At 37.4% G+C, this 20,321-nt stretch overlaps 1 protein-coding gene across 1 annotated transcript in view; it reads right to left on the bottom strand.

The window, feature by feature from the left end:
- The window catches only part of LOC140172006 (KIF-binding protein-like), a 52,137-nt gene that overhangs the window by 29,980 nt on the left and 1,836 nt on the right, over positions 1–20,321 (bottom strand). The window contains 6 exon segments of the mRNA XM_072195354.1: positions 3,576–3,699; positions 4,975–5,039; positions 6,332–6,388; positions 7,284–7,450; positions 8,143–8,215; positions 8,217–8,267. Of these exon segments, the coding sequence (XP_072051455.1) occupies positions 3,576–3,699; positions 4,975–5,039; positions 6,332–6,388; positions 7,284–7,450; positions 8,143–8,215; positions 8,217–8,267 (537 nt within the window).

Below are 20,321 nucleotides of genomic sequence, written 5' to 3'. Positions count from 1 at the left end.
CCTGGTAACGCTCAGGCATATTAGCCTAAAATTTACGCACTTTCGCACAACAACGTTGTGCGTACTTCTGCCACAGTGGAACAGACTTATCCCATATTCAATTGACAAGTTCGTATTTGATTGACAGTTGCTGGGCATTTTCAGTACACCAAATTTATCCAAGATGGCGGATGTCGAGTGCTATTTTACGTACTCTTTCCTGCAAAAATCCAGCTGATTTAGCCAAAGTCAATGTGGGGTTATCGCAGATAATATTTTCCTAGCATATTAACTTCTCAGCTACTTGGTTTTTCACAATATGATAGTAATGGAAAAAAACAACCAAATGTTCGTCGGTTTTCACAATTTAATTTTTTTTTTAAACGATGACGTAAATATGCATCATCTCTTCAACAGGTGATACACTCCTACACAGCACAACCCATCACATTCATGAACGCGCATTGAGTGTGTGACTGACCCCATTTGTGCAAACGAGTGGCTTATCCTATAGTATATTAGTACTCAAGAATCCTTGGCATTGTCTAAAGGCACAACATGATAGCACCACCACCATCAAATTATGGCTGTTTCCTTCATGTAAGACATGCAGAGTTAGACTAAGGTAAGACTTAATTGAGGGATTATATGTGACACGATCTGGTCCACGGGGGCCAAAGGCGGCAAATTTGGAACTGAGATAAAGGTAAAAATATGGAGTAAAAAACAATAAAATAGACATCAAAAAAAACGTCGTAACTTTAGAGCCAAGTATGCTAGACCTTTCTTGTTTTCAGTAAATGATAGCCCATTATATGCATAATGTAATAATTACAGTAACTCAATTTTCAAAAATGCCTCCTTTGGCTCCCATGGACCAGATCGTGTCACATATGGAATCATGCTTACTATCCCTCAATAAAGTTTTCACATTAGACTAGTTTTGGTGATTTCATACATAAAGGAGTAAGCTGATTATGAGTCTGAGCCTGTACCTGTACCCTCTATCACAAATCAACAACAGATCCAATTGATTGATACATAACATAGTGGTTCAAATAACATTTTGATTTCACCTAATATTGACAAATTTGATCAATTTTGATGAAATACTTTTAGTACATTGGTATTTGTATAATCATAAACAAATGTAAACCAATAAAAGCACATTTTGTCCAATTTCTCATTTTGGAAATGTGTGCACTTCTCATCACACATGGACTAACTTAATTAATTAGCACAAATATTTCAAGCTCAGTTGGATCATTATTATATCAAATACAAGTGTGTATCATCTAAGTTAGAGTCCGAAGTTTACCGTTTTCTAAAATCCATTTTCCGTGTTGTAATCCGTGTTCTAAAATTTGTAAATCCGTGTTTCATGAATAAAGCTTGAAATGTATAAACAATGATATTAATGTCAAAATAAGGTGTTCAATATCGCGATCAATATGCTCTGATTGGAATATGCTGACGATAATAGGCTGACTGTTACGATATAGGGGTTCATGCCTTGGTAAAATACCTTTATTTTGGTATTATTAAACAGTATATTTATCATAAAAATTGACACATACAACTCATGATTGTTTTTAACATTTATTTCTCTTATCTTTTAACAATTTTTGTCACATCATAAAACAAGAGCACCAAGGGTGCTGTAGCTCAATTGTTATTTGAAATTTTAAAAATAAATATAATGTTCAGATATATGTATAACCGTTGAATATATGAAATTGGGTTTTTTTAATATACTGGTATTTAATTGTGTTTGTAACATTTATTTATTTATTTATATCAAGAATATTGCTAGTTGGTTTTATAAAAACGAGTTAACTCTCAACATTAACAATAAAACTAAATAATATAGTATTTGGTGCATCTCAGATTCTTACCAAGTTCAACAATATGACATGCTTGATCATACAAATGAATCCAATTATCTTGGTGTTACATTAGATCCACTTCTCATGGTGGGATGTGAAACAAAATTTTAATTTTACGTGGCATAATGTACATGTATATAAAGGTCATTTATGTGCAACAGGGCCCTCCACCTTTGTTCCATAACCATTAAGGTATAGGAAATTTTTTTTGCTATAGCCCCCAAATGAAATGTATTTAATTATGTTTGTACTCACTAGGGTAGCATTGTGTGTGAATTTTACAGCCGAACTAAGTGCTATTCTTTTTTATGGCCATTTTAGTGACTAAAATGGCCCAAAATGAGGGTTTTCAATATTGCTGTCCATTTCTAATCCCATAGACTTTACATGTAAAATAAAAGGCCCATAAAATTGAATAGCACTTAGTTTGGATGTAAAATTCTCACAAAATGCTTTGAGTGATTACAAAAATAACAGCATAGCCAGCATTTTAGTGTGCGGGAGTAAAGCCAAACTCTGTCCCCATTTGTCAATTTTTGACCTTTTTCAGTCATTTTAATGACACTTTACTCCGATCCCCATCTCCATTTTCATCACTGGAAATTTCTGTGTTGGGATGCAACTTTCCCCCTAGCTCTCAATGCCACTGCTCAGGAGGGAGGCAAGGTGCTGAGGTTATTGTGCATATAAATTGTTAATGAATAATAAATAAATGAATGGGCACCAAATATCTTCAGGTATAAACTGACAGGAATATTAGCAGTAATAAATATTTGTCTTTAGGCATGTCCACACAGCTAGAGGAATTTTTGCTTGAGCAAAGCGGTTCTCGGACAAAAACTTGGGGGAAATCTACCATGTGAGCGCTCTCAAGGATTCCAATTACTGAGTTTACCCCAAATTTATCTGTGTCTGTTAATTAGTTGAATAAATGTAGGCTTTCAAGACATCCAAATTGCACCTGCATTGCTGAAAAGCCACCCAATTTTTTCTTAACCTGTGGGACAGGAAATTGTTGAAAGTCTCAGGGAAAATCTTCAAAAGTTACCCATTTGGGCTACCAAACTATGAGTTTGGTAACCCTGATTACTTTGTCCTTGTCAAGCACTTGAACTAATTCTTAAACAAACACTCTACTGTTGACAATAGGTTAAAGAGCTTTAGAATTTTACAATCTCACAGAAAATAAATACTATGTAAAACTATCCTCACAAATATCTGAGAGGTCTCTGCAAAAATACACATGCTCCAAATCTAAACCTCCATAAAACACAGTAACATCATTGGCAAAGCTAAAATGTAAACATGTAACAGATGACTTATATTGGAAAAACACCTAGGTTAAACCTGGTGTAGCATGTAAGAAATCTAGGAATGAGATTATTCTTGTGAAACTGCACAATTTTTGAGACAAATTGCTCGAAAAAGCACACTTCCTGTCCATTTTTCCCAGCAAAATAAGTAACTTTCATGAACAAACTTGCAAAGATCGCCACTTCAAATTACCAGCTCCATTACTCAAGCGATGTAGCAAGAGAAAGTAAAAAACATAGAGAAATTCGAATCATGCCTATAGTCTCAATTTGCCTTGCAAATTGAGCTAAAAATGTAATTTTCCGTGTTGTACCTCCGATTCCGTGATTTTTTCTGTTTTCCGTAAAACGGGAAACTTGAGACTCTAATCTAATTCCTTCTCATATTGATACATACCTTTGTTGGTTCGTTCAACTGTCCATAGACTTGTGCTAAATAATACAATGTGTGAGTGTGGACCTTCTCAAAGTCCTTCTCACGTTGAGATGGACTTGCTTCTTCACTGACAACCTGCAAGGTTCTGAAACACAATAATGAACATTATTAACATAGCTTTTAAATAATAGATAAATTAATTAAAGAAATGAAGCTCAGACAAACTGGCATTATATAATAAAGGAGAGAAAAAATCAGAACCGTTCGGATTCGAACCAGCGCGCACCCACGATTACATGTCATTGAGTTGGCAATCGCAAATTGAACATGTAGTGATTTTATTCTCTCGAAAATGTCTCACGGCCAATGTAATTATAATAGATAAATTGATACAAGAACAGAAAATGGAATAAATTCCTTTGGAAGATTTTGGTTTGCAAATACAGGGCTGAATTAATGGTACCATATTTGTTCCATTAGACACCCAAATCATAGGTCAGCTCTTTTAGGTGGGGACTACTTTATATTTTTACATACCTATAAATGTCCAAAAACTGTTTGACCATCGCCATCTGGCTGTTATTATTGATTTAATGTTATGTTAGTGTGTCATTGCTTGGTTGGCAATACTAATTTTAAATAGGAATGTAAACAACATGTTATTGGCGGTAAATTACTCATTGCAGCAATTATGACGAGTGACATTTGAAAATAAATTACATGAAATTAATCATATATTTACACAGAATCAATATAGATTGCATACTGAAGCATACTGAAGAATATGTATTCTACACATTCCATAATAGCAGATCTACGAGGGGGTATCAAAAAGTTTTAGAAATCGCCAGAAGTGAAAGAGCTATATCAATGAAATGTTGTCAGTGCAATCACTGGTCCTTATATACACTATGGTGCAAAAATGGTCTCATAAGTATGTTTACTTTTTTACAGGAGCTAGATGTCACTACCTGCCTATGTAACCGCATAACCAGCAAAATGGAGAAAATTGAGGCATGCAGCATGATTAAGTTCCATTTAAGGGTTACAGTGCCCAGAAAATCTGTGATGAAATAAAATTCCTTTTCCAAAAAGCGACAGTGACATATCACAATCACCACGAAGATAACTTTCATTTCATCATCAATTTTCTAGGCACTGCAACCCTTCAAAAGCAGGATCTTAATAATGCTGCTTGCCTCAATTTTCTCAATCTTGCAGTTTATGCGCAGTAACTGGGACAGCAGGTTATTGGCATCTAGTGCCACCTGTAAAAAAAGTAAACATACCTATGAGACCATTTTTGACCATAATGTACATAAGGACCAGTGATTGCACTGACAAAATTTCATTGATATAGCTCTTTCACTTCTGAAGCATTTCTAAAACCTTTTGATACCCCTCGTATGTATGTACTTACTCATGAACACTATACGGTACACCGCCAACCTCATGTTTGTACTTCTCATGCAAGTCCTTAGCCTCCTGTAATTCAATGGAAATAATTCAATCAATCAATCAAACAATCAATCAATCAATCAATCAATCAATCAATCAATCAATCAATCAATCAATTCAACATTATGTGGATTTTGACTTTGATCAATAACTTATTAGGTGTTACACTGTAATACCCTCCGCAGGAATGAAACTTTCATGAAAAACCTGAAACTGATAAGAATACCTGAAAAAGCATGTGAAATTGAGCAAAAACATCCCAAAATGGCCTGAAAATAAATAAAAATGTGTATATTATGGCAAAAAAAATTGAGGTTTAAACCTGATAATTCTCATGACTGTATTGGGGTTAGGAAATATGAATAGTCTTTACTGCCTCTAAAACTTGGGTGTGCTAGAATTCTAGAAATCTGGTAAAAATAGCCAACTTTTGGCAAGAAATTGAAACAGAATGGTAATCCTGTTTAGGTACAGGTTATGGTTCATAGCTAAGCTACTTTTTAGAGATAGGGTTAGTGTTACTAACAGCATTTTTGCTATCACCTCCATATAATGTTGTTTGATTGTTTGTTGCTTTTTTTTGTAACCTTTAAGCTTATTTTTTTTAAACATGATGTAAAGGGCAGCCAGAATAGAGACAGAAAGAGACACTTTGTCCTAGGTATCTAAAGCCTAAGATAATTCTGGTTTCTAGTAACCTGCCTGTAAAAAGGTGCAAAAAACAATATCCTGATTTGGACAAAATAACAATTTTTAGTATTGCCTGTGCTTAAAGTCTCACATGAGGCTATTATTAACTTTCATACAAAACAAACCACAAACAAAACCTAGCAAACAACTCCTTGAATCTTGGCTTTTTCAGCTCTTTCTAAGAAGCATAAACAATAGCCTATAATTGTGATAACAAGTAACAAGCATTTCTCATCGATCACCAGTCCATCAACTAAGTGTACAAGGAATAGTGATACATTCCAAAAGCTCTCAGGTGAGCTAATTTATGCTTTGAACAACTGTTTAACTTTCTTCATTGTTGTTTTTGTTTTAAGCCAAAGATGAATTCTTTATAGGCTCTGTAGTCCATTTTGCTTCCTTGAGAGAGTGACGTCAGACTGTATGTGCCATCCAGTGGGCGTTGACTTATGTGTGTTAAATCATGTGTGTTGACTCAAAAGAACTGGCATGTTTACACACGCTAACAATGGCGGTACATCTGTACACTATAAAAGAACGTCTCACTCATGAGGAAGCAAAATGGACTATATATAGCTTCCCTTGAAATTAGATTCAAACACTCAGTAGTTTCATCTAAAATGTCTTACCATGAGAAATTCCAGTGCTTTCTTGTGCTCACTTCTAGAACACCACAACACACCAAGCTGTATAAGGAAACAAGCAAGCAAAAAGTAAATGTATATGCAACAGATACATGTATAATTTGTGAGAAGGACAATCAAACAACACAATCAAGTAATTGTTTTGGAAGTAAAAGATGTAAGAAGTAGAAAACAGAAAAAAATGGTACCATATGTGCCAAAAAATGGCATCTTGTGGGTGCCTTCAGCATTCGTGCCTACATGCACATGTGGAAAACAATTTTCCTATCAAAATTCAACAGTTTACCATAAAAAGCTTCCAACTAGATTTAAAAAGGTAGCACATACCACCAGGCTTGACCATATAGTTCAACTGGTATTGAGATAGCAGTATCATCTGGATTTTAAATGGAAGTACCCATTGTTTGCAACTGCTGTTAAAGTACTAGTCAAGAGGTTAATGCAGGAATAGCTGCCATGTGTCATATTTCAGATGTATACAATAAAGAGAATGCCAAAATTGTGAAATGTCTACACGGCAGCTATTGCAGATAGGGCCTTCATGTATTAAGGGGGTACTACACCCCTGCCCAATTTTGTGAATATTTTTGCATTTTTCTCAAAAATTATAGCGCATTGGTGACCAGTAAGGTATGTATATTATAGGGGCAAGGACTACAGCTATTGCACTGGAAATTTTATTTCAGCACAGACAACAGTTGTGGAGTTACAGTCAAAAATGAGGGAAAACCAGTATTTGATCAATAAATCAATAACTACTTGCCTTGAGTTGCTGAATTTTCAGTGCAGTAGTTGTAGTCCTTGCCCCTATAATATATATATCTTACTTGTCATCCATACGTTATAATTTTTGAGAAAAATGCAAAAATATGCACAAAATTGGCCAGGGGTGTAGTACCCCCTTAACCCCTCTTAGTTATCTCTGATTTCATCTTACCTGATTAAGTGCAGAGACATTTAATGAAACACACCACTTATCCATACGGCATTCTTGCAATGACTCATAACACTTAGTCATGTGTTCCTCACCAGATGACAACTCTTCCGTGTCAAGATAATTCAGCCCCAGATGAAACTGGAGTGCAGCAAGTTTGATGACCAGGTCTGTGTAAGAGACAAGTTGAAAAAACATTATGTCAATTTATTATGCAACTTACGGCCCAATTGTGGAACACTGGGCACCACTCTCAAATTAGGTTTAGGATTAGGGTAAAAGCTTAAAATTAGGGTTAGGATTAGTGTAAGAGTTGAGAATTAGGGTTAGTATTAGGATTAGTAAATAAATAAGAGTGGTGCCACATATTCTGCAATAACCCCAAAGTTTATACAAAAAATACATATTCTGTGCCACAAATCTAATCAGCAAGATAATACATAGACCTCTCCTCCACCAGGTTTCATCACCAAATCATCCAAATGTCTTACAGACCACCAGATATCTCATTTATAAGGTTTGTAACATAAAGATGGACAGACGGACTGATGTGAGCTGTCCAGACAAACAAACTGAACACTAGGTGTTTGTCTCTCCCTCACAAACATAGTTCAAGAGATTAGACCTATATTTTAATAGGGTGATAAATTGCTAGTATTGGGTAAAACTTGTTAACAGTATGAAAACAGACACATATGTGATGCAATCAAGCAAAATCAGTCGGAACTTGGAAATATTGATTTTGAGATATATAGCCAAACAAAGGAATTATATTTTCTTTTGTTTCCTGCTGATTTGGAAACTCTTTAATTGCTCAAAATTATACTGGATACTTTCTTTTTGGGATGGGTTTATATGTTACCTTTGTCTTTCCCATCATCAGAATCACTGTCATAGTTCTCTAACTTCTTTTTGATGTCCACTAGAATCTCACGCCATAAGATACTTGGATTTATATGGATTATTATCTGGATCTTTCTTGGACTCCTGTTAAGAAAAGAAAAACAAAACAAAAGATGAAAACTAGCGACATTTTATCGGCTGGGCATATGCAGTAATTATTAGGCTTTGGCGACTAAGTCGCCAATAGTTGTTAGTCGCAACTATTACTGGTAGTCGTGACTACAACTATTGAAAACCAAAAGTCGACTAATGCAACTATATTTTCATGTTAAAAAATCATATTAAAAGGGCTAGATATCTGCCCCAAATCCAACCTAATACATATAAACTGCGAGAAATGTGATAAAAACATTTATGTCTTACCAATAGTAACACTAATCAAGAAGTAATATAAAGTCCATAAATCATCATTAAATTGGTGCTGTTGACTTGTTGTTGTAAGTGACCCGATTTTTCTGTCTAATTTTGACCACAGACAGTCGTGACTATAGTCATAGTCGTGATTATATACCTCATATAGATTCCTGTCATCTGATTGGTTGAAAGTGCAGTCATTGAATTAACTATGCCCGCAAAATGAACTATGGACCAGTCCAAATGAACTATGGACTGGTCACATGTGTCACGATCAAATTGCGCGTTTTTCCCAGCGTAAAATGATATTACACACGCGTTAATGTTTTCACACGCTATAATTATGCAGGAATCGCATAATTGTAATCTGTGTGCCGTTCGCATTGAAACTATTGATTTCTTTTCCCAAAATCCGCTGCTTTTAACCAAACAGATGACAAGAATCTTAAGATTTGGTATATAAAACAAATATTGAATGCTTTTTATTAGGGGCATGGTTACGATTTCAAAACGCCTCGGGGCATAGTCATGGTTTTAAGATCACCTTGGGCCTATAATTTTAACCATGCCCCTCATAGCAGTCAATATTTGTATACTATATGCTGCCGACTTGTCAACTAGGAAATTAACTTTGGATTCATCATTATATGCCTCATAATGCCTGTAGTGTGCATCATCTGACTTTGTTATAATGACAATAAAAAGTGAGAGTCTATATAATTATGCATGTACACACTTGCTTGAGAAGTCTAGCCACAAATGTGCTCCCCAATGAGCTTCACATTCAAGGCTAGAGACTATTGCATTCGAAATCTAGAGCATGACACCGTACAAAGCAATGGAAGTTAAGAAGGAAACACAGCTGATCACGACAAGCGATGACATCAAAATGTTGATTGCACTCCAACAAAATTTTGTGGCAATCTTCATTTACTCAACATGTATGAAAAGAACTTTCATTTATTATAAAAGATTTCTTTTCAACAAAACCAAACTTACGCTCACTGGTGACGGTTTCGCCTTGATCATGATTACTGTCTGTTCAATTAGCTTAGATTCTTGAATTTTTAAGATATTTGAAAAAATAAATAATTGTGGCCAAAGTCATCAAAGAAAAGTGTTAGCACAGCCTTAGACCTAACGTGGTTTATACTTTTCAAATTCCAAAGTTCAATTTAAAACCCCATTTCTTTTCAATTTTGCCTCATTTTAGGCAGTTACTTGGGTCCACCATAAGGGTTCGCGACCTTTTTACAAATCGAGTGGGACGGTCCATTCTCAACTTAGGGCATAGACCCTATCCAATATGGCAAAACAATCTGTCCACCAATCTGTCCTGTCATTCCAATTGATATATCGTTCCGGTTATTGGATAGGTTCTATAGGTGATGATGTTTCACCGGTTTTTGTTACACGAAACTATAATTATGCCGCGATTACGTTTTATGCATAACATTATTCTGAGCATTATATTTTCCTAAACAATGACATTAAAATTATGGATTTCGTTCTTATTTCAACTGGTTTACAATGTAACTTGAGTTTTGTTTAATACCATCATTCCTTCCCAAGAATATCAGCTTTAAGCTTGACATTTTCAGATACAGTGACTTTACAAGAATTGTTTTCTGTAACCTGATTGTTTTAAATAATATTTTCTGATGCAAAAATTCTTTTGTTTCCAAATGTCCTTCTCATACAAAAAAAAAAAAACCGGAATAACAAATTGAAAATAAATGTGTAATTTTATAGTAGGCCTATAGGCCTATACCTTCTCAGACCAATTCGTAAAAAAAATAATAATAATAAATAAATAAATAAATAAACAAATAAATAAATAAATAAATAAATAAATACACAAGGAATGTATTTATATATATAAGCTGGGCATATTTTAGAACAGCTTAGTTCATAAATAATAACGTAATGTTTCAACAGTAGGGTTTCAACACAAATTAGGCATACTGGCTAATATATAGCTATTTTGATGGACAATACTTCCTGATACGGATGGTCGAATAAATACTATCTCAGCGCATTATGACATTCGTCCCCATTGCTCTAAATGGATTGATTCAAAAAAGTTTATGGTACCCGACGTTCTACAGCTTTTTATAAAAAGATCGCGGGAAAAGGCCAAAATTGAAAAGAAATGAGGTTCTAAACTGAACTTTAGAATTTGAAAAGTATAAATCATGTTAGGTCTAAGGCTGTGCTAACACTTTTCTTTGATGACTTTGACCACAATTTTCTATTTTTTCAAATATCTTAAAAATTCAAGAATCTAAGCTAATTGAACAGACAGTAGTAAGCATCATCAGAATGATGGTTGTAAATCCCTACTTCCGGTTGGAGGTATCCCGACTGAGGATCAAACATGTATGTGACTATAAGGAAATGGCCCCCTCATCTCTGTTCATGACATTAGGACCTCTTCTCCTGATCCAAATGGATTCTTTGATTCTTCTAGTGTTAATTTTGCATCGCACTCCTTACAAAGAATTTTAGCACTGTCCCAGTTAGTGACATGATTTTGCTGGACCGCATGATCTGCAATTGCCGACTCAGACTATTCACTCTCCGATTGCTTGCGAGTTTGACGAGTGTATCTCGTTTTGGTTTGAGACACCCTGTCAGATTCTTTTTGGTGTCTTGTTTCAAATTTGCAGTCCGTTCTTCGAACGGGATCACAACAAGTCCCTTGGTCTGATTTTTACTGTCTTTTCTTTCTTGGTGTTAGGCTTGCTGTTTTTCTTGTTTTGAAAGTCGAATCCGGGTTCACTTCCTTATTAGTCGCATGTTTGATCTATGTCTGGTTCCATACAGCAATACTGCTGTCTGGTTAGCAGGTACGAATAATTCCGCGTGAATTTAGACGTCGGAGCAGGTCAAACACAGAGGACTAGCCTACATATCCCGTATCCTACTATCACTCAAACAAGCAAATCTCTTCACAAATTCACTCACTTTGCGATCCTACATCATCAGTTGAAACAAACATCTAAGTTTCCAAAAACAACTTTGTCATTCTTCAAAACTACAAGTAACTTCATTAATAAAAAATTGAAATCCTACTATTACCCGTTATTGAAAATTTTGTTCGATTTATGTCAACCAAAAGAACGCACAAGTCGAGTTCAGTTGACCAAAATGGTATCTCCTGCCTCCTGGTCACCTCAGATATGACGTCAGTATCAAGCTGCTTATTAAATATTCATGAAACCGACCACGTGGTCACAATCGGTGGATCGGATTGGTTGAAATCAACGCCTCGCTAAAATGAGCCTCTAGTCCCAAAGATGGCTCCTGGTCCTATAGTTTGTAGTGTAAAATATTGGACACACCAGGAGCCAAAACTTGGTAACCATGGGGTAAAAAAAGCCTGGGTGCCTGGTTAATATTTAAACCTTGCACGTTTTTGACCTTACAGGGGTCAGAGATATATGCATATTCATGTATGAAAACAGCGATGCGGATTATAGTATCATCACCAGGACTGAGATATGTGACATTTTCGATGTTTGTACCGGGGAATTTCAGACACAGAGACTCCGCAGAGATTTCTACAAATTCGTCCAAAGGTAACCAAAGGGTTGGGGATCGCATTTTTAACTATCATCACTAAATGTTTCGGAATTGAGGTCGGCTAAAAAGTAGACCGTTTCGGGGACTGTAATTGGTGTAGATGTCACATTTTGAACAGTGAGCGATAATAGTTCCAGTAACTGTAACTCGGTAATCTTTATTTAACATTATGACATTATCTGATTACCGAGTTACAGATCGGTCCATTTGTATCCTTTTCGCAAAGAAGCTTATTCAGGCCAATACCACATGATTACCGGTTGCCGAAAACTTAAAATTCTTCTTTCTCTAAATCACATAAATAACTTACTTAAATTTATGTATTTATTTTATTTATTTATTTTTTATACATGTATAACATATTTTATGGGCCGATGAAGAAGGCGAATTTATTTGCGAAACGGATGCCAATCCACCGCAGCATGTCGAAAGGGCCCAGTTAATGTCAGTATGTTGAAGGATAGGACCGAAGACATGCAGGCAGGTCTATGAGCGATAAGTGACCAATTTGACGTTCAGCACAAGTGTTTATCCTTACTCAGGGTATGTCTTGAGTCTTGAGTTGATTCACTCCTTCAGTAAGCTAGGCTTGTCCTAGGAGGATTGTGCTGTGCATACGTGTCAGAAGGTGCTCATAAATTTACAGCGTGCAAGTAAAACCGAAGACCGGCAGGTTACAAGGATTGGTGGGTTGGTGTAGTAGCCATATCCCTGAGGGCTGGTAGTGCCAGGGTCTGGAATTGGCTGACTGTTGTTGCTGCAATGACTGGTTGTGGTAGTCTGTTCCAGATTGGGATGGTGCGAACAAAGAAGGAGTATCTGTATGTGTTTACTCTCGACTGAATGGGTTGGTAACTCAGGGTATTGTTTGCTCTTCCCAGACGAAGTGATGGTATAACTACAGTCGGGAAGGGGATGTTCACAAGTCCATGGTGGATTTTGAAAAACATGGTGCCCTGGTTGAGTAGTCGTCTGGTGGCAAGGGAATCCCATTCAAGGCGTTGTAGCATACTGGTCACACTTGCGGTTCGCTCGTAATTGTTATAAACAAACCTAGCAGCTTGACGCTGGACAGACTCCAAAGCATTCACCTGCTCACAAGAATACGGGTTCCATGCAGCTGAAGCAAATTCCATTTTTGGTCGCACTAGAGCCTGGTAAGCCTTGGTCTTAACATGTATCGGGCAAGATGACAAATTCGTGTAATACACCCAGGGTGCTACGGGCACTAGATGTGATGTTTAGGACGTGATCCTTCCAGTCAAGATGTTTGTTAATTGTAACTCCAAGATATTTGTGCTTCGATGACTTAACAATGCTGTGACCGTCTACCTGATAGATGTGATTCAGTGGTTTGGTCTTGCGGGTGATGGTAAGAGTCTCGCATTTAGTAGCGTTAAAGCTCATCTGCCACTGGTCAGCCCACTGGAAGACTTTGTTCAAATCATCTTGGAGAGTGTCTTGGTCTTCAGTGCTCTGGATTTCACGATACAGGATACTGTCATCCGCGAATAGACGGAGAGTTGAGTTGATGTTGGTTACGATGTCATTAATGTACAGAAGAAAGAGGGTTGGACCTAGGACTGAGCCTTGTGGAACTCCTGAAATTACCGGTGACCACTTGGAGTGGGTGCCATTGATGGTGACACATTGCTCACGTCCCCCCAGAAAATCCTGAATCCAATTGAGTGTCTTTCCTCTTATGCCATAGTAAGTTAGCTTGGATGCAAGATGTTTATGGGGCACCTTATCGAACGCCTTGCTAAAGTCAAGAAGCAAGGCGTCTGTCTGCCCTCCTCTATTCAACACTTCTGACCAGTCCTGCGTAGCCTGGATCAACTGGGTTTCACAGGACATGTTTGCCCTGAATCCATGCTGCTCATCGACAATGATGTGGTTCTTGGCGAGATGTTTTGCAGTATGTGATAACACGATGTGTTCCATCAGTTTGCAGGCTATGCTAGTAAGGCTAACTGGACGGTAGTTCTCGGGCGATGACTTGCTCCCTTTCTTGTAAATGCCAGTTACCAGTGCTCTTTTCCAGACAGAAGGTAGTGTACCGCTATTATATGATTGTTGGAATATGAACTGGAGCATGGGTCCAAGTTCTGAAGCATAATCTCTTAAAAATCTTGAGGGTATGTTGTCAGGTCCGCTTGCTTTATTACAGTTAAGCTGCTGAAGTTGCTTAACAACACCATGTAGTTCAACATGCAAATTTGAAATGTCAGTAAATGGTGAGGCGCCTTTACTTGGTATATTGTCCATCTTCTCTTGTGTAAAGACTGAAGTGAACTGTTGGTTTAAGGCTTCAGCAATGCCTTTATCGGATGAATAAGTCCTGTTATTAACAGTTAATGGAGGTATCCCAAGTGATTCCTTCCTAAGAGATTTGATGTAACCCCAGAATCTTTTGGGATTTGTTTCAAGGCTTGGGCCAATAGCGTCTGATTTATAAGACTCATGACTCTCTCTGATCATATTAGTGACCTTGTTTCTTTGCTTTTTGTAAGCATTGTAGAGTTTTGTTTTGTTTATGGAGCCTGCATTTTTGCGACTTCTTAAACAGTTTGTCACGTTTTTCTCATTTGACGGACAATGAGCGGGCTTATCCAAGGATGAGATTGTTTCCCATTGGACATCTTGTGGGGTATAAACTTGTCCATGTCAGTATGCACTATGTTCTTGAATTTTAGCCAGTTTGTTTCGACTGAGTTATTTTCTGGCTTACTATCAAGGAAGGAGTTTACCTCCCTTGTAATTGCGAGTTCCTTAGGGAATCAACATCAGCTTTTTGATATTGAAAAATCTTTCTTGGGACCTTTCTTTTAACAGTTGGTGACACATTTATATGCAAGTAACAATTAGATGATCAGAAATACCAGGATGTGTTTGAATATTTGAGACCATGCTTGGATTATTTGTCATGATTAAGTCCAAAGTGTTTTGAGAGGCAGGTCTTGTTATCTTCGTCACCAATTGGACAAAACTAATTTCTCCAAGTATATCAAGAGCAGTATCATGAAGGCTTTTTTGTTTGCTGTCAGGCTTTGTAAGGTTTTTATATAGACCAGTCAATATCCGGTAAATTGAAGTCCCCACAAAGAAGGACATTTCTTTGCTTCGAGTTGCGGTTGGTTGTAGACAGGATTTTGTTGACACTGTCAATTAAATGGCGCAGTGGTTCAACTCCAGACTTTGGGGGTCGATAGAAACTTCCTAAATTTAGGAAACCCTTCCCCACAAACTCAATTGTAGACCATACTATTTCACAGGTAGTATCATATTCTGGTCTATCTGTTGCAACAAGATTTTCTTTGCAAGCTATAAACACACCTCCACCATGTATGTTCCTGTCCTTTCTAACCACATTATAATCATCGGGAAATATAGAATATGTGGGAATATTGGGTTCAAGCTTTGATTCACACCCAAATATAATATCTGGTTTGAGTTCATGGACTGATGCATGAAAGGCCGCTTTTCTTTTAGGCCAGTGTAGCCCGTCACAGTTGATGACCATAGCTTTGAGTTTTGGTGTTCTGTCAATTTTCTTGGCAGGTTTCCTACCTGAACTTGTAGGTACCTTAATTGGTGTTGATGTTTGTGTAGGATTGAAGATTTCGCTACAATTTTGAGATGACTCTTCAAGTTCACTATTCAAAACTTCAAATGAGTTTGACGTGTTAAGAAGAGTACTATCAAACAAGCCAGGTGATGTGTTAGGGAACCCACATGTAATACAAAGCCAAGTTAAGTTTGAATGCGCACAATAAACGTTGGACATATGGCTTGTCATGCCAGTACATTGTGTATGATACCAGGTTGAACAATCGTCACAAAATATGCCTTTGTCCTCGTCCTTAACTTCAGCTTCACATATCCCACATGGGAAGGAACTAGCATTATTTGGTCCGGGATTCAATTCAACTTGGCCACTCATAAATAGCACCAATAAAATAAGGTGCTTTGGAGAAGAGCTTGATTTGTTGAGTAAACCAGTTCTGAGGAATCTATTTGGTTTGGATTTGAGAATGCAAGCAATTGCATGGTATTGCTGATGAGATTGAGCTTCACTATGTTGCTCACCATATGAATGTTGATGATAGTTTTGGACCATCTCATCATGGTTTGGAACATCTTGCGACTCGTACCATGTTATGTGTGGTCCGAGGGTTGGTACTTGATGGTGGAGATTAGTACCAACTTTATTTGGTAAATGTGGGTAGCATGCTCTATGCACGTACAGAACAGCTAGCACATGAAGTGCAAGTTTCAATACGTACTCCATGGTCAAGCTATATGTAGCTCAAACCTGTTTGAGTTCTATCAATTTCGTAAGGAAATTTATATATATGTATAAAATGAGAGCAAAATGTCCAGTCTTCACCTTGAGAAGTGTGAACAAAATTAATCTGTGAACATGATAAGATTGATGAAAAGCTTCAGTATATTTGACATTTGAACACTGTGTAAATAACTTTGCGAACACCTGTATGTAACTACATGCATACTATATGCTGTTTGGAAATTCCCGCCATGTTGTCACCTGACACCAAACAATAGGGCGTGGCGGCAAATTTCAATGTCACAATACAACATGAAAGTACACAATAATAAGAGTACCATAAATCATCATAACAAATAACATGAAACTTGAAGGCCAATTGTAAAAAGCAAGGGATTGGTTTTACTTGCATAGCTCCTGACTTCTCCCAGTATGTAAGCTTATCCAAGCAGGCAGCCTGTGTAAGGATGCACTAAGGTTTCAATTCCTATGGCACAGAATGATCCTCAATGGTCAGAAAAATTGCAGTGTCAGAATCCAGCTGAGATGATATATTTTTAATCAACAGCACAAAAGGTGTTTGATCCACTGATTAATAAACCCAATGATGCCTACTGATTATGATAGGCGAAACCATCAATAGAGAGTTTTATGTTTTGGTTTTGTTTATAAAAGAAATCTTTTATAATGTTTGAGATTTTTATACCACCGGAAACCTCTGGCTACATGTTTATGTACCGTACAAAAAATTTCTTGCAAATTAATTTGTTTAGCAAAAATATTTGAATTACGTTCTGAATTGGTGTACCAGAACGAAATTACAGCAGTGGCCTACATGTATGGAGCAGAGCAGTGTAATACGGTACACGTAATCGTGCATAACTCACAAGCACAAAATCGGAATCAACTGGAATTTGGGGAATAAGCTTTTTTCGTGGATATACTGACAAATGTCATAAAAAGAGGATACTAGGATCATGAAATACACCTTTTAACAACAAATTATATCCGTTGCAAAAAATGTCAACAATGACCGATCAAAATGATAGCAATGTAGGCCTACTCTAGCATTAGTTCCAGTAACTGTAACTCGGTAATCTTTATTTAACATTATGACATTATCTGATTACCGAGTTACAGATCGGTCCATTTGTATCCTTTTCGCAAAGAAGCTTATTCAGGCCAATACCACATGATTACCGGTTGCGAAAACTTAAAATTCTTCTTTCTCTAAATCACATAAATAACTTACATAAATGTAGTCCAATATGTGAACTTCAGACACTCCGGCGAACTATCCGCATATGGGTGTCGTCATCTTTTCACTTATAATACTGTAATTTGATGGGTTTTTTCGGACTTTACACATTTCGTTTCACGCTGTTTACATGGTGTGAATTTTGTGACGTCACTTCTGACCAGGGTTGCCAAAACTTTGTAGCCCAAGTCGCGGGTATAGCTGTGAAATGGCGCCCAATAGCCAAAAAATCGCCCAAAATTTTAAAGTAGAAATAGGGGAGGCTCTACATCCCTTTTATTTTGAAATTTTTATATAATTTTTACAGCCAAGGTTTAATTCAACTTTTATTCAGAACACTCGTTACTGTCACCCACCGCTTGGAGGTAGATATAGGACTTTGGGAGCATTATTACATAAATATACTATTGTAAAACTACGTCCATGCTGTTCTGACACAGCCCAAGGTGTAAGTTTGTAAACACGCCACACGTGTTGACAAATTTGACCTTTAACCTCACTTCCTCTCGACAACTTCTACTTAGAATATAACGGGACCAAAAAGTGCTCCTGAAATAATTGCTTTTACAAGAAAATGAAGAATGCAGTGAAGTGTTAACAACAGCATATGAAAGATTGTAGTTTAGAGGTAAATATAAGACATAATTTTGGTGTATATTTTTTATATATCATATTTTATGGGCCGATGAAGAAGCCAAATTTCTTTTGCGAAAAGGACCAAAATATACCGCAGCATGTCGAACGGGCCCAGTAAATGTCAGTATGTTGAAGGATAGGACCGAAGACATGCAGGCAGGTCTAACTCTAGCATCGAATGCATTTAACTATCATGTGCAAACTCTAAACTGGAGCTCTTGAGTATGCATGCATACACAACGATTACCACACCAATTGACTAAATCATGCATGGCGATGGGATGGGAATATACCTGATCTCATGTACCAATACCTTGTGTATTGGTACATGATTCGGCGGGTATACTTCAGCAATAGCGAATAAGTGGTCGTTTTTACTCTTTTCAAAAGCGTCACATGTACACCAAATACAGCCCCGAAATGGTCTACTTTTAGCGTGCCTTAACTCCGAAACAGTTTAGTCAAAGTTAAAAATGCGATCCCCAACCCTTTGCTTACCTTGGGCCGAATTTGCAGTATTTTCCGCTAGCTCCGTGTTGAAAAATGTCCGGTACTTGCCGGTACAAACATAGAAATGGCCACATTTGCTTCAGTCCTGGTATGAATATTTCTTCCGTAATCCAATGGTTCCAACGTGGGCATCACGATGATAGTCTCCTACACAACCAGATTGTGTCGGCCTGCGCTCGTCGATCCTAAAAGTGAGGACAGCGTGAGCTCTTACCTGCGTAATTGACAGCGCCGTTTATTGGGAGGAGCCATTATATTACGTCATGACAGCAGACAGGTTGCGCTGTTCTCTGACCTTGACTGTTAAATCACGTAGACATACCGTGACCTGGGTACATGTACAAAGCTGGGGGGATGCGACTGCGGCCGCCATTTTGACACGCGGTATCTACTCTTCAGAAAAATTACTTTTGGTGACGTTTTATATCAAACAATTTTCGATAACGGATTTCTACTAGGATTTCAATTTTTATTAATGAAGGTGCATGTAGTTTTGAGGAATAACACGGGATGTTTGAGTTTTATTTCAACTGGTGGTGTAGGAAGGTGAGTGAATTCGTGAATGAGGCGGGGATTGAGGTTTCGTTGTTTCAGCGATCCGATAGTAGGATCTGAAACGTAGGCTAAAATGTCTAATGACGCCATGTTTACATGAAAACATTAGCTGTTGCGAGGTCAGTGTCGTTGAATTAGTTACCTAAATTCCTTTCAGAATATTCTGATTTCACTTATTTATGATGTGTACGAAAATTCACCATATAAACTCAAAAGTGTGAATGCAAGCTGTTATTGCTGACAATAGAAATATTGTTGCAAAGTCATTAAAAACAGGTCATGTATTACAGACGTTCTTTGGCCGAAACGAGATACAGGCCAGTTAGGCAGTCTAGGATGGGAATTGGGCCGATTAAATGTATGATTTTAGTTTCATAAGTTTACTGGATTTTTCTACGCAATTCTAGTTCTAGTTCTAGTTGAATAAGACTCAACACCCCTAGTGGGGAAAGACGAATCGGGTATGGTGTGCGCTTGTTCTTCCTTAAGTGGTGAAGTGATCTTTGAGCTGGTTCTTAAATGCTTTGGGTTCTTGGATATTGATTATTTCTTGTGGTAGATTGTTCCAGTCTATGACGGTTCTTGGAATAAATGAATACTTGAAGCAATCTTTTGATGGTTGAAGTCCGATGAATGATTGTGAATGAGATCTCCTGGTGGAGCGCTGTGCAGGCGCAGTAAGCGTTAGCACTGGTATGGAAAGGTAACCCTGTATCGATTTCTGGAATATGGCTAGACGGGTTAGTGTTCTGGCTAGTGTTCCCCACTGGAGTTGTTGGATCATGGTGGTAACACTGCTGTATCTGTCGTAGTCATTTTTTACAAAGCGGGCCGCTCTCCTTTGAACTGCCTCCACCTGATGTATGAGTTCTGTAGTATCGGGTCCCAGACCGCTGAGCAATATTCAAGTGATGGCCTAACTAGCGAGCGGTATGCCAGATCTTTGATATCT

Source organism: Amphiura filiformis, chromosome 15, assembly GCF_039555335.1.
Source record: "Amphiura filiformis chromosome 15, Afil_fr2py, whole genome shotgun sequence".
In the NCBI taxonomy this organism is placed as follows: domain Eukaryota; kingdom Metazoa; phylum Echinodermata; class Ophiuroidea; order Amphilepidida; family Amphiuridae; genus Amphiura; species Amphiura filiformis.
Note: the sequence above shows the minus strand (reverse complement) of the source record. Positions and strands in the feature narration are given on the sequence as shown.